This window comes from Dichotomopilus funicola (assembly GCF_033296635.1).
Source record: "Dichotomopilus funicola strain CBS 141.50 unplaced genomic scaffold C8A04scaffold_25, whole genome shotgun sequence".
Classification (NCBI taxonomy): Eukaryota; Fungi; Ascomycota; class Sordariomycetes; order Sordariales; family Chaetomiaceae; genus Dichotomopilus; species Dichotomopilus funicola.
This window is the reverse complement of record NW_026944046.1, coordinates 166896-181843: the sequence shown is the minus strand read 5'-3', so window position 1 is coordinate 181843 and position 14948 is coordinate 166896. Positions and strand designations below refer to the sequence as shown.

The 14948-nt window shown below is 51.4% G+C and overlaps 1 protein-coding gene across 1 annotated transcript; it reads right to left on the bottom strand.

The window, feature by feature from the left end:
- Positions 1–6223: 6223 nt before the first annotated feature.
- Positions 6224–9057, bottom strand: C8A04DRAFT_11590 (uncharacterized protein; the record flags this gene model as incomplete). The annotated part of the gene is made up of 4 exons (XM_062777027.1): positions 6224–6501; positions 6538–7373; positions 7426–7541; positions 7600–9057. The coding sequence occupies 4 exons, from the start codon at positions 9055–9057 to the stop codon at positions 6224–6226; spliced, it is 2688 nt and encodes an 895-aa protein (XP_062637661.1).
- Between the last annotated feature and the right edge of the window lie 5891 nt (positions 9058–14948).

Genomic DNA, 14948 nt, shown 5'->3' with positions numbered 1-14948 from the left:
TGGGGGTAACAAAATAGTCTTTTCGATGGTGAGGACTATTGCCGTCTACTAAACATCGACATCTGTCCAAGCATTGGCGCCTGTCAAGTAGTAGAGCTGAGAGGCGAACCAGGGTAGCAACAGCCGGAAGAATGTCGCTAATTGAGTGCTGTCGGTTTTAGAGTGGGAACTTGCCATTGCTTTTGTGACAACACGTAGCTGGGGCGGGCGCAACAGCCCCGGGGTCCATCTCCCCTTCATTCTCTTTGCTTCTCGTTTAAGCAGTGGCAGATTAGATTGGGATTGTGTATACTCCTAAATGGGGTGGGATGCTTTAGATACTTTATGCACTTTTGTAAGGATATCAACGTTATCTTTCCGCTTTGGGAGACATGGGTTGCGCCTTATCGGAAGAATTGTATATGGATACCGTATCTCCCAAATCCTTACTGTGTTTTACGGCTTAACGATGATGCGGGCGGTTGGCGGAGTCTTTCGGAATAACCGGCTCCCACGGGTGTAAGAGCTTCGAATTAATGGTTGCTGACCCGCCAGAAGTAGTGCAACCGATGGATCCAACCGGAAGACGTTGTCGAAGCTGTGTGTGACACCTGAACAAGTGCCAGTTCCTGCTCCCGAAGATACAGCTTGCCTCCTTAGGACAGTGATGGAAAGGGTGTCTCACTAGCCTGGTTGGGTACCCCTCCCGCAACCCACTAGGACGGTCAGACGGGAGCGGCTATAGGCATAGCATAGCATAGCATGCTGCTTCATGGGCCTCCACGATCCTGTCTCAACCCCGAGTTTCGCCATGCGTGCACGGCTTACATAGTTCTACCGGGTTGGCCCATAAATCGTGATAAGACCCCTTGGCGCGTTGCCCATAGGAACCACGACGAGCTTTGTTCGTTCAACACACACGCCTGAGCGGAGCCCAACCCGTAACAACCCCACCCACCTCCTCCCCCACCCGCGGGTGAAATACGGGGTAAGATGTGCAGGAGTGGTAGGATGACACAGGGATTAGCTTGTTCTCGTTCGTTGAAGCTTCCGACGGGCCGTATTGCCTAGAATCGCCTTGTCATGCCGCGGTCATGACCAGGAAAGAAAGCCTTCTCTTGGAATTCGAGGAACTCGGGGGTGGATGATCGGCCAAATCAAGGAAACACCAAGTTTCAGCTAATAAGTCGTGTATGGGTAGCTTCTTGGACTTCCTGTTCGGGTTTATGCTGCGTTGATGCTTCCTGTCACGGCAGCTACTGCACAGCTACCCCCATGTCGGTACCCGTTTGCTCGCTCCAGGGGCACACCACACCACCCCACCATCGTATTGGTGCGCGTGGGAGAAAGGATATGGGATAGAGTGTGTGTGGGCTTAGGTTTATAAGCTACATCGACGAATGGAGGACGGATTGGAGATGGTTTCACTAACCTAACTGGAGAGTCTGCGCTGGCGAAGAGTTTCCAGGGACCATGAACGTGGTGACTTGATGTTGGTGCGAGAAATATTCCGACGACCCGAAGAATCTAGAACGACCAGCTGGTGGAACCACAGGTTGGTTGCCCCCTGGTCCTTCCGCCTTATAGCATTCGGAGAAACTCAGCTTCTCTGAATGGTTGTCCAAATGTTGTACCTTCACAACATCTAACAAACGAGCAAATCAGCAAAACAAAACCCCCTTTCAATAGATCATGTGGTGTGCCCGTCTTACTTGAGCCACAGACCAGAAAAAAACACGAGAAAAAGAGCAGGCGGCCCAGCCAGCGGAGCATAGCGTAGTTAGGCGTACTTTTTCAGGGGCTTCCGTCAACAAAACACTTCTTCCTTCCCGTCAATGGTTCGCCGGCGGCGCTGGGCCGAACCCCCCCGCGGTCTTCGTGTACCCGTTTTAACCGGACCGTCAACCTCCTTTCAGCAGCCCGCGGCCGGTACAGCTGCTGGCTGCGGATTTGCATATGTGGCCAGCGATTCTGACGGGGTGTGACTCTGGATGCCTGGGATTGTGTGAGTTCCACCCTGCATCGTTTATGGGGAAATTTAACCCACTAATATACCAACCCTCTAGATGTCCAACGGTGTTTCGTCATGCACGGGATTTTGGGGCCGGGTATCGGTCACAAGGGAAGGAACGCACGCATTGACTGGGGCTATTCCATCTGCCCACATCTGTTGAACATCAGCGCTCATCCAGAGCCCCGAGACCAAGGTGGTGATCATTTGGTGCTGCCCGTAAATTACCGGCTGAGTTTTGGATATACCTGCGGTAGGCAAGTGTGATCATCCGTATTTCCGACTCCTTAACGTGGCTCAACTCCTGACTTGTGTGCCGACAAGTTTGACAACAGCCGTACTCAACGTGATGATGTGTTGTTGTATTTGGTGCCTCACTCATCAGAAAAGCAGCAGAAGTCGACGAAGGCAATAGGAGACCTAGCATTGGTTAACTTGTGGTCGATGTAAACATGGCCCCGCGGACGATCGTGATACGGGGCCAAGGTGAGAACTGAGACATACCAAGACCTTTCGCCGGTAACGTACACATCCGGCCTAGGTACTACTTCTCATACGATGATATCTGGACCGATTTGCTGAGAGATCACTGACAAAGACGGGACATAGAGGCGGCGCCCACTCTCATGAGCGAACTGAAATTGAGAAGTTGGAATTAATATCGGTTTTCCGTAAAGTCAAATATAGAAGCATGTGTTTTTCCTCGGGGGTAAAAAAACAAAAAAGAAACAAAACGGGGGGCAAACGTTCATTGTTGACCCTACTGGTGTAAAAGGTACAATACCGGTGCGGGTCAGGTTCCTGAAAGGCGTTAACTACGTACCGGTACCGTTACCGTGCAACAGCGCCGTTGCAAAATGCTCCAACATCTTCGTCTCTTCAAATTTTTAGATTCTCAAGACATAAATTCCTATTACTTAGCACTGGATTCGGGTAAAACCGTTCTTCGAAAAGGTCTTATTAAGCGCGCTTCAAACGGCGTTTTTTCCATTCGCTAGCAGCAAGCCCCGAAGTCGTGGTACCGCCAGCTCCCGCAAACCCCACTCGAGAAACACCAAACTTGTCTGACCCGACGATGGATGGCACACTTCCATTCAACCCGTTCCATTGCGACCCAGGGAAGCTCAACTACCGTCCTGCGTGCGGGTAACACTCCGGGTACACGGCACGCAGCATACGCTGGGGATCTCAAGGTTTGAAACCGGGTCTGCGGTTCTGCGTGGTTGTCGATCGTTTCCTAACTTTCTCCTCGCTAGGTTTTCGTTGTCCTCCCTGAACTTCCCATACCGAACGTCCACGATACTGGCTTGGACCGGCTGTTCGGTAAACAAGCGAGAATTCTTATTTTGATATCCTGGCTGGTTTCGCCCATATTACTACGACGGTGCCGTTGGAAACCCCACACCTCGCAACAATGCTGGGGACACTTTACCCGGCCGCGTGGAGATCCTACATGAGACCATCGCGGCACGAGCATACACACAATCTATTTCACAGTCGCTCGACGATTGCCTTCTGCCGTGTCCCCGGCTCTAGCTCTCCCTGCAACCTTGAGCTATTGCCAAGCCGCCCTGATGCTGTATCTAGAAGGGCTACACTCGTTTCTTTTGCCCCCAGAATTCCGGGCTGAAGGGTTCCCGAGCGGGCCCTTGTCTTTGTGAGACACTGTATTCCCATCGTACCTGTCGTAGGCGACAGAAACACTTGGTGGTCACAACAGGACTTGAACTTTCCGCTATATTCCGATACGAGAAGCCGACAGACCGGCGCCAGCTCTACCACCACCCTTGGCATGGTTCGACAAAACGACACATCCCGCCCACCCGCTCGCCTTTTGTTGTGTGACGGACAAACACGGCTCGCTCTGTCAGGAAAAGTCGAATTCCCCCACTTTCATCCGAATGTACTCCCGCTACTCTCTCGAATCTTCTGGCACTTTTCTAATCGCTCGATAAAAGAGACACTCTAAGGCTCGCTTCTTGAGGCCAGCCTGGAATAGCACCTAGTGTCCGATAGCTCTTGATGAGTTTGGGGGGGCCTGGTATCATGGAAGACCGGGAAGAGGCGTTCACGGGAGGATGCATTGTACTCTCGATCGTCCGATACCACCAGACAAGCCTGAATCAAAGTGTACTTGACGTGCGAAGGGACCCCGATCGAACACTCTCGGTGCCACAATCGTTGTGTAAACCAGGGTCACCATTGAGGCCACATGATTTGTGAGCAATTCTTGCGATCCCGTATCACCCCTGTTATCTTGTATCAGCTCGTTGGCACTCTAGCCTACTCTAACTACTCTACTCTCACAGGCCGCTACGGCCGCCATCTTTGGTGCTGGGAGAGACATCCAATACCAGCTTCATTAAGCGAACCTCTAGATTGTCATCAAGACCTTCTACACGCGGCCTCGAATAAGCAACTATTTTACCAGCGAGGATCTGACCCGGAAACCCCAATTGGGCCTAGACCCGCACGGCAGGCATGCCCATCCAACCCGCTTCAATCTATTTTAAAAAACCAATAAATATGTCGTCGACAAGGGACGATATGACCCCCATATCCACATACATTCACATCCTTGCCCGTCCATGTGCACAAAACACCTCTCGACCGGGTTTTAGGGGGCTGAGATAACACACTCCATTGTATCGTCCCGCCTTTCCCCGCCCCCCATCCTTCGGAACAGCATCAAAACAGGCCGAGCTGGAGACATACACACATGCAGCATGCATTTTCGCAACAACAGCGTAACACAAGCACAGAGACAGAGAGACATGGCAGGGTGGTGTTGGGCAAAACTTCCGATGAACCACGGCCCCCATCCCGGTTCTGTATTTGTTCTCGCCTCTGGTTTGGTGCCCCTACCCCCCCACGCGCATCAATTTGTGGTTGTTTTTGCCTTGAGTTTGACGTCTTCGCTTGCACTCTCCATTGGTAGGTATCCGTGTGCGTTCAGTCCTGACCATAGAGTGATTGGCATGGGGAACCCAAGCCGCCCGAGCAGGGCCAGACATCGTTGTACATGATACCCCTACGGGAACCCTGATATTGTTACGTTTACGCCCCCCCGCTTTCCTCAAACCGGTGGGGTATCATTGGCGCGCGCCTGCGTGTGTGTGTGTGTTTGTTGTTGATTGTGGGTGTTTAGGGTGGGGCAATGCCACCCGCACAAGAACACAAGAACAAGGCTGGGACGCCAAGCCGGTCGGTCGGTTGGTGATGGAGGCTTAATTGGAGTGGGTGAGCTCATCCAGGAGACTTGCCTAGCCCTAGCGGCCCGGCCTGCCCTCCTACCCTCCTCTCAATGGTGGGCCAGTCAACTTTGTTGGTCTCTCTGTCTTCTCACAGTCACAATTCCCCCTCTCCATCTCGAGGTTGTTGCCTTGGAATATGCAGGTGAACGGCAGGTCTTGGGACTAACAGGATTAACAGGATTAACTTAGGATGGCCTCGCTTCTTCCTTTGGGAGCCGAAAAAGGTCTGGAGAATCTCCTTTCATGATGTCTTTTCATCCGTCATGGGCTGTTGGGGGGTTCAGGGATCCCAATCTATAATCAGGCATATCATCCTTCAACATAGTGCTCTTAGCAGACGTCAATGCAATACATTATTTTGCCCAAAATGTTATAAAAATGGTGTATCAAGAAGGGAGAAATTAAATTGTTTCTTCAACAATCCTTTCATCCTACGGCCAAGACTACCCAAAATCTGTACCTCAACATAATAAAACATAAGAGCTCGTGTAAGTTTAACAGCCTATTCACCCGGTAATTGTTCCCCAAACCGTTGCAATCTGGTATGGCGAGTTACAAGAACATTCATGAACCAGGGATACAGGTGAGCTTCCAATGTATAGATCACCCTTAGTTGGGCTGAGTAAATTAATTTCACTTGTTAAAATATTCAAGAAATGACGCGCCATTAGCTATGTGTGACCCGCAACCGTTCCCCGTGATGCCTTGTATGTCTTCAGAAGATGCCTTCACTTATCCTCCAATTGAACCTCCCATCCGCCCACTGATTGATCCAACCATCCATCGGTATGCGAGAGGAAACGACGATGCAAAGAAAGAAAGTACCCAGCCGGCCCAGACCACACCAGTCGGTGCATCCTCGTTGAGTAATTAATCCACGGTCAAGAAAAGGACACGCTTTGGTCGTAAAATCATTGTGCCAACCTCAAATCCCAACCCTCCTCTGTCCGTATTAACCTAGACACAGCCCCAAGGATCCCTAATGCCCCGGATCCTCTGGCGACACGCCAATCACTAGATCGGGGTTCCACGCTTCGCCAAGTGTCATGAGCTTCCTCTTAATCCCGTCGCCCATGCGCGAGCTATAACACCCCTCGATGCTTTTGACCGCATACGTGAGGATGTCCCCCGGTTTCTCGAGTCCCACCGGTGTGCCAGATGGGTGCATCAATATTGGCACGCCATTGCGGTTCCAGAGAAAGTTCATCAAGGCCGGATCTTCAGGTGTGAGTTGATCAATGACGACCGGAACTGGGTCTTGTTGCATCTGCTGCTGTGTGTCGAGGTTGCCACTGCTGTGCCGCTTGTCGCTTCCGACTCCCGACGACGTCGAAGAGGTATCATGTTTCGACACGCTGTCCGCCCACAAGACCAGCGTGGCACGATACATGGCTACCGGCCACCAAACCGGCCGGCGGTCCTTGGGCATCAGGCGCAAGAGCCGAAAAGTTTGGCCGCTGTGCATGATGGCCTTTTGTCGCTGAAAAATACACCTTGTATGTCGCATGGAGAGTTCCCAATCCATCTCGACGGAATCCTCCCGCCGAGCCAAACGCTCAATTTCCGGAAAGTCTGTTACGGCGTTGAGAGAGATCAAGTGGTAGAGAACGAGGCTGCACCTAGTCACTGGACAGTCTGGGTCCGTCTTGACATGGTCGGTAGCAATGTCATACCATCGTTGTAGAAGACCCTCCACCTCTTCAAGGCGATGCATCATTGAGGCGCGGGTAACGGAAATCCCATTTATATGGGGTGTGTCGAATACGGTCGTAAAGCAGGATAGGATTTGGCGGAGGTGGCAGATCATTGCTTGGAGAGGATGTAGAAGGAGCCTCAGCTGCTGGGGTGATAGGCCGGGGTGTCGGTTCGACAGGTTATCCTGAAGGAAGTCTTGGAAAAGCTCGTGTAGCGAAGGAGCTGTCATCCGTGTGTCCAGAAGCTGTGGGTTGACATTGGAAGTGTGACCATAGAGGGATTGCATGGCGGTGTACCATTGCCCCGAATTGGTGGACATCCACAACAATTCGGGAGCTGGGAGGGGGCACCGGAGGTCTGTAATGGCAAACGACGGCGCGACATCGTGGAAAAGGCTCAGTTCTTGATCGAGCATGACGTAGTTATAGACCAGTCTGAGTGGGGTTGTAAGCAACCAAGCTGACAGGAACATCGAAGTGTGCTTACCGGTTCCTCGTTTCACGGTCCACCCAAGCCCGCCACTGAAGCTCAGTGTTGGCCGCACTATCAAAATTGGGGATTGTCGGCAGCTGTGGTTCTAGCATTCCCGCATGCTTGAGCATCTAAAAGCGAGTCAATATGGACGTAGGCACGATGAACCGGAATGGCCATGTTACTCACCGACATGTACATGCCCCGCTGACCCATTGCAATGTCCATGAGCCATTTATCACCGCTCCAAGCCCCCAGAACAAGAAATAGGAGTGCGCAGCGGAGGGTCGTAGGATCTGCAGAAAGCTCAACATCCTTCTCGACAATGTCAAAGAGGGAGATGCGGCATGTTTCCGTCAGCCCCGCCGAGAGTTGACGTGCTTCTAGGATTGGCATTGCCGCAGCTCCCTGGGCAATCATGAGCAGGACAAGTAGCGTAGAAGCCTGGTTATTCTGCAGCATCTCGTTCGGGTCCACGCAGCCAGCAACTACCAAGGGGTAATAGACCGATAAACTTCGAACGTAACTGCGGAGAAAGTGCTCGAGAATCTCCGTAGGTGGCAAGACGATAAAGTTGCATGCGCTGGGGCTCATGTAGCCCGCTTTCGGATAGCCGCTGATCCCTGAGCGGTGGATATCCAGTGCTTTGTGCAGAAAGCTTTGGGTAATGGCGAGGATCTTGTCTCTTGTACGGGAAGTAAGAGGTACAACCGAGCCCAAGTCCGTTGTATCCCATCCGAGCTGTTCCATGTATTGCTCCAGAGCGCTCCAGGTGCCTTCTTGTTTTGACTTTTGCTCTAAGCATTCCAAATGGACAATAGCCGTTCGCGGGCAACTACCAACAGGAGGGGTTGGATTGCATCGGGCCAGATTCCAACCAGCCTCAGCGGCAATAATGACCTCAAAGTCCGGGACTGAGTCGGCCGCAGTCATGATATTTCCAAACTCCGATGGCTTGATAATAGGTTCGTATTCGGCGGAGATGATGCTCGTTCCTGGGGTGGTCCTCAAGGAGGGAATGACCAGGTCCGAGGGGGATGGGGTGTTGCTGAGGTTCCCAAAACCATGAGTCAAGGTATCCTGCCGCCCAAGCTGCGGGCCGTTCTGGTAATCATCAAGGTCCATATGGTAATCGGACCACGAAAGGTAGTCTTGGTACGTCGTCGTGTCTGGAGCCACGTACTCATTCCCGAGAGGGGCAAAATCGTCCAGGCCACCGTCAATCCTAAGATGGGGGGGTGAAAATCCATCAAAATGCAAGTGCGGATGATGAGGCGATATCTCTTGCGGCGATCCATGGCCCTGAGCCCCTGGTATTATGATCTCCAGGGCAGTCGGTGAACCAATACCGTCCATCTTGACACCTCCACGGCCAGATCCATGGAGGCCGGAGGTCGCCGCCCTGGATGATGGCGATTGTTGAGTCGAGCCACTCAGGGTGTTTTGTAAAGCAGCATTTGCCTGTGCTGCACGAATGGCCGCTTTTGACGACCTGCGAGCAAAGCGAGCCTCGCATGGTAAATTCTTCTCGGCACAGCGGGTGCATGGAACCTTCTTATCACAGCCAGTCTTTGCACTGGCGCAGTTCTGGCACGCAATGGGAGTGCGCCCGGCGGCCGGTGGGAGCCCTCCTAACGATGGGTTCATGGGATCTTTTGTCTCGTGGTATGTGGAATAGTGTCTTTGTAAAAGGTCTCTGTGAAACAGATGGAGTCAGATATACTGTCTATTCTGAAGTGACTGCTTGTGAAAAGGGGACAAAATAAGCACTTGCCGTCTGGAAAAGCTTAGGCTGCAATCACAGCAGACGTGTGGCTTAACGTTGGTGTCTGTTGTGCCCAGAATGTAAGAATCTATCTGGACTTTCTCTACATATCTCCCCAGATGCTTCCTTACGGGTTGGTAGATGTCTTTCGAGGTGTTCTTTTCGTGAGAAGCCTTTGCCACAATACGTGCAGTAGACTCGCTCAGGGGGTTTCTGCGCAGAAGGGTCAGAGGCCGGCGGTTTTGAGGTGGGCATCTCGGTCATTCTAGAAACAATCCGAGGGCGAAATTAACAAAGATGGGTGGTGTCTAGATGTTCCCAGCGATATAAGAACAGTCTTGTGGTGCGCTGTCCTCCAGCCGAGGTTGACAATGGTCTTTTGTAGCGACGGCCAAAAGGATACGTGTGAAATGACAGAGTGGGAAGACCAGTTTATAAAAGGATCCCAATGGGGAGGGTGGGAGGTAATGTAGAAGAGAATCAAGGTGGTGAAGAGCGAGGAACCCAAGGGTATGAGAGCAGTATGTACCAACCCTGGCATCGGAAGGATAGGACTTTGTTCCGAAACGGAGGACCAGATAAACGTCACCGAGCGTGGATTTATTTCCAGTCAATATCGGAAAGGATTAATACCTAAAAGAGCAGCACCCGCAAGAGAACCAGAGCCTCCAGGTCTTCAGCCCGAGGCAGCACCACGGCAAGCTGAGCCTTTCACAGCTCGGGTCACTCAACAGGGGTATGACAGGGGCCGTGGGGGGGTCAGGGTGTCAGGGGGATGGACGTGCGTCTCTACGGAGGGAAATGGTCAGCGGTTTGTACGAAGATGCTGGGTTGCTAGTGTGGCTGTTGTTGAGGTGGTACGTACCCGCAATGTAAGACATTGTAGAAAGCAAATCTACCCAACCAGAGTGTCGGCCATGTTCAGCCGCCGCCCCAGAAAGGAGAAATGGTCGGATACCCTTCTTTGGATGTACTCGTCTTGGCTCGATAACAGGGCTTGGACGAGTAATGCTCGGGTAGGAACATGATTGGGACACGACCAAACTGGGAGTGAATCTTTCAAACCTATCGTTCCGAGGGGAATACAACGGAACACTCGGGGATCGGAAAGGAGAGTTCAAATGACGAGAAAAGAAAAAAACAAGCCGGCAAAAACCCAATAGAAATACAGCCGATAAAACTGGGTCTCGAACTTTGGTTTAAAGGGTGTCTTGGACAATGAAGACTTTTGAACTCACAAAAGGCGGCTTATAAAAACTGGTAATCCTCGCGGTAATAAAAATGGGTTTCTGTGAAATGTCTGGCGTAGATGAAATGAGAAGGCTCAGAGAAGCTTTCGCCAACGGCCTGCGACGTATACGCTTCCACCGGGCAGCCGGGTGTACCCGCGCCTTCACAGGGCAGACCAGATTGGGGGAAAACAAAAAGTTTTAATCGCACTCTTCAGGAACCTTTGCAGTCAACTCCTTTCCAATCGGGGTTTGGGTCTCGGTAAAAATGGGAAGGAACCGTCAAGAAGAACAAAAGGGCCAAAATCGAAAGAGCGGGAATACTCAAGGCTCAGTGTAGAAGGAACAGCCGGGCTACCAAGAGAATGACAACTTTCACAAGCCCGAAAGCATATACTGATGTCTGCGCCGGCACCACAGTACGTGTAACAAGAGCAAGCTAAGTTTACCGGATTGCTCCAAATATTCGACACATGAATAAGACGTGACATTAGCGGGGTACGGCCCAGTACCTTACCCCAGAGGGACGAAGTAGCTGGCAGCTGGCCCTATGGCTTATAGAGTTGGCGCGAGCCTGCAAACGAAAGAAACTCGAGTCAGGAATTCAACTTCCAGGTTGAGGAACGCTATGCTGGCCGCCTTATCCGAAGACAAGCCAAAGCCCTCGATTTCAGCGGTAACCAGACAACGTTCAGACGTGGTGGTACGGGCCTTATCCATGTAAGTACCGAGGCCGGGTAGGCATGCTCCAAGGCACGCATGGTCGTGGTGTTCTGTCAACATCGACACCACCACCGCCAGTAACAAACAAGAATAGGAGCAAAAAAAGTGGGAGGGTATCGCAGGAGGGGGACGAACAAGCGGGTAAGTTGATACGATCACCCCCCTGCTACCCCGGCCCGCAGCGTTTGGGTGGGGAGGTGGGGCGTGGCGGCAGGTGCTCCCCGAGCTAACCCCTGCTCTGCTTCCTGTCCACTTTTGACTTCAATTCCACTCCCGCCCGTCCCGGGATCTCGTCACTAATTTGTCCTGGACCTTTCTTCCAATTATTCTTAGGCGACAACGAAGCGTAAGTTTGGTAAGGTGCCTTACATTGGTTCCCGGTTACCATGGAATTTATGATTGGGAGCGGGACAGCCCTTGTTTACCCCGCGCGTCAACGACAAATCTGGGGGATCAAGTTAGGCGGACACTCAGCCTGGAAATTTACCTGACGGACATCTGAGGCCCTGAGGCTGCAACCTTTTCGTCTCCCAACCATTGGATTTGTGAGAAAGCAAAACCTGACACGATAATTATCAGGATGTGTCATTTTACTAAGGTTGGTCAAATTAAGATGGCGAGCATGGACAAAGAAGTGGTCGGGGAACGACAGATACAGGCGGATCACTTCCCCAGATTGATATGGCTGGCAGGGAATTTTCGGGCAGGCCATTTCAGCCATAAGTGATTGGAGCACTGCAATCAGAATCCGCGCCTCGACCCCATTCCGCTATCGTTAGCTTCTTGAAGTTGAGTGTCAAACTCACATTGAGACTAGAACCCACCAGGCTGGATAATTCTGCTTGCTTTTGGAGCGCCAGACAACACCGGTGGGCGGCATCCACTCATCTCTGAACCCGCGTTCGCGGGATGTAATTCTAGACTAACCTTGATCCGGGAATCTGGGAATGAAAATGGCACGCCGCCCGCCTCTGCCGCGGTCGCGGCCGCTTCAATGAAAGTTCGGCTGGTACTTCGCCGACATGATGCGATACGGCTAAATAAGAAGAGGTATACTGCCTGCCGCAGTAAACAAGCCCTGTTGGGAAGAAAGATCTGGGCTGTCTAGATGCCCCAGACCGCGATGAAGCGACGCAATGGCACCGCGCAGGATCGTTCATGTAGCCACCCATCGTCTGTGGGTGCGAGCATTTACTGCCGTGGCGCCGAAGGCGTCGCAACACAATGGGGTCGTCTTCCATTGCACTTATGACCGGCTCCGCTGGCCAGGGTTTGGCGTATGAAGATGGCAAGCAACGTTTCCTTGAACATAAATCTGCTTTTGTTCGCATTTATGCCACCTAGTCGGCCATGGAATATGGAAGGTCGAAGGATCTAGCGATGTAGTGGTCATCCCGAGAACCAGATTCGCAATATCGCCCCTCGGTCTCGCTTCCTGGAGCACGGAGAGGCGAAATACCTTGGGTGATACTTCGACATCCGGATATAAAGGCCCGTAATAACAAACGGGTTGTAATCTAGCTAAAAATAAGACTCATCGCTCGCTTCATCAGCGCTGACTACTCACTTCCTACCCACGCGTTCGACGTTCGTGTGCAAGAGGCATTTGGCTGTGGATAGATAGGCTGAATGGGGCCGTACATATCCCCTTAGGGACATGCATACATTTGCCCAAAGTTTCCCGACTCCTTCCCATTCATGGGACCCGCGCTACACTTTATCAGTCTGGAAATGCTTACCCTGTCGTCACAAGGGTGTCAAACGTGATCTAGATTTTAGACCTATTCGCATCACTATCCATCGATGCTAGAGATAGTTGCTAAGAAAATCAGAGCGACAGTATCCGAACATCTAAGACATAAAAACTGACGGTTCAGACTTTGAGTTGTGCCACTGTGATGGTCACAGTATCCTTAACGTTGTTACTGTGATAATTTAAGCTCGAAACGGTCTAGTTCTCTCAGCGCTTCAACGGTGAATATCTCAAGGTGGCATGATTTCTTCACCTTCTTTTGTTGTACTGCTGCGAATGAACGTGCCGCAATGCAGGACCTGCTCAAACTGCCACTGACGATACGTCCTCATACCGCACCCTGGGACAGTAAGCTTGAAGCCCCCATGGGCTGGCGTTGATCTACCCGAAGGAAAACGGCGCCTACCATAACAAACGGGTGTTTCTCACGCCACCATGGTATTCCTCTCACTTTCCGACGACTCTCTCCCCGCAATCGAACAGAGCTAGGCATCTTTGGTAGAAACGACACGCTTCCCGGCAGCGGGTTTTGTCTGAGACACCCATCCTTTTCTCAGGTGGGAGACGATTTGGGTATGTGGAACAATGTCTTGTCTTAAAGGTCTTAAAAACTCCCGAGAGCCTCATGGAGGGCAACTGAGACTCGAATATCGTGGGTTCAACACGATTTCCGGTGAGACTCGCATCTAACCTGAACCTTAAGTCTCGGCACACTTTCCACTGCCCAATAGTAACATATTTCGACATTCATGGCACAACGCCATCATAGATCCCCTCAGGGTCCGCGGAATTTTACCTATCCCCTTGTTCAAAATCGTCCGAGGGTTGCTTCTTGCTCTGGTTACACAGACATGGTTCGGAACCGGAAAATGCAAGACAAGCAACGGCCGCTTGCCGATAGGTAATCACTGGTGGCGGTGATCTACACCCTGCTTCCAAACAGATGTTGAGTTCAACTCAAAGCTAGATCTAAGCTTAAATCTGTTGGAGGAAACTGGCTCAATGACAAACTGACAAGAAACGCCACGGGAAAAATTCCCCGAATGTTGAATCAGATAACCTTGATGGCCTGTCCTCAAGGTGTGAGCCGCAACCGCTCTCTCCTCGGTTCACAACAGCAAGCCCTGATACAAGGCAAGGGTGAGAGGTAGGGCACGGGCGTCCTAAAGCCCGCCCCCATTCCGTCGACTGGCTATCGCAATTCCCTGCACGGCCACACTGACGCTTTTGAGAATATTGTATCGGGACAGACCAATACATCTAACTCAGTTCAAGTCTAACAAGTCCAAAACTACAACAGAAAGCCCTCAAAAGCTCACATTGCTTTAGAAGTACAATGGTCTCATGCTAATGTCTCTGGAGCTGCCCCCAAGCTCTAAGCCTGAGTCCACGGGCCGGGTTTCGGATCCCGATATTCGGCAAACTAAGGAGAGCTGCTACTGTTATACCAAGGACATGGAAGCACAGACAACGTCTCCAACCTCGAGGTGCTAAAACAATAGTTGATGGTGAAAAGGTAAAATACAACACCGGTAGCATCACAGACCAAGAGGTCAAGACCGCTAGCTCCCTTGCTTATACACGGTAATGAACTATTCTGGTCTGACGTCTCCATCTCACCGAAGGAATCAATGCCGAATTAAAGCCCGTCTCCTTCAATTAACTCTTACAAATATCACTCTCCCGGCCCGTTTATTTTCACCGAGACAATCACGACTTAAGCCGTAATGCATGCGACTCTCATAATTTGACATCCTTAGCATCGTACTCTTCTCTTTTGGCTGGTTCTGACCTTTGTGCGACCAACCACTGTCCATACGGTACTCGACTTTTATGTAAAAACTTCCCAGCCTCTCTATTTCTAATGCCCCCACCTACCGCTGCTAACTCTACATGGTTGAGAAGCTCCTTGAGGTGCGGCGGAAATGTTGGCGAAGTCCCCAAGAGTAAATAAACGGTATTAAGAACATAGTTGGTCTTGTGGTATGCAACTATTTACCCCCTGATAGATAGCATTAGCCTTGAGAGAGAGCAGCTGTAGATGATTTCTCATTGGGGAGGATAGAAA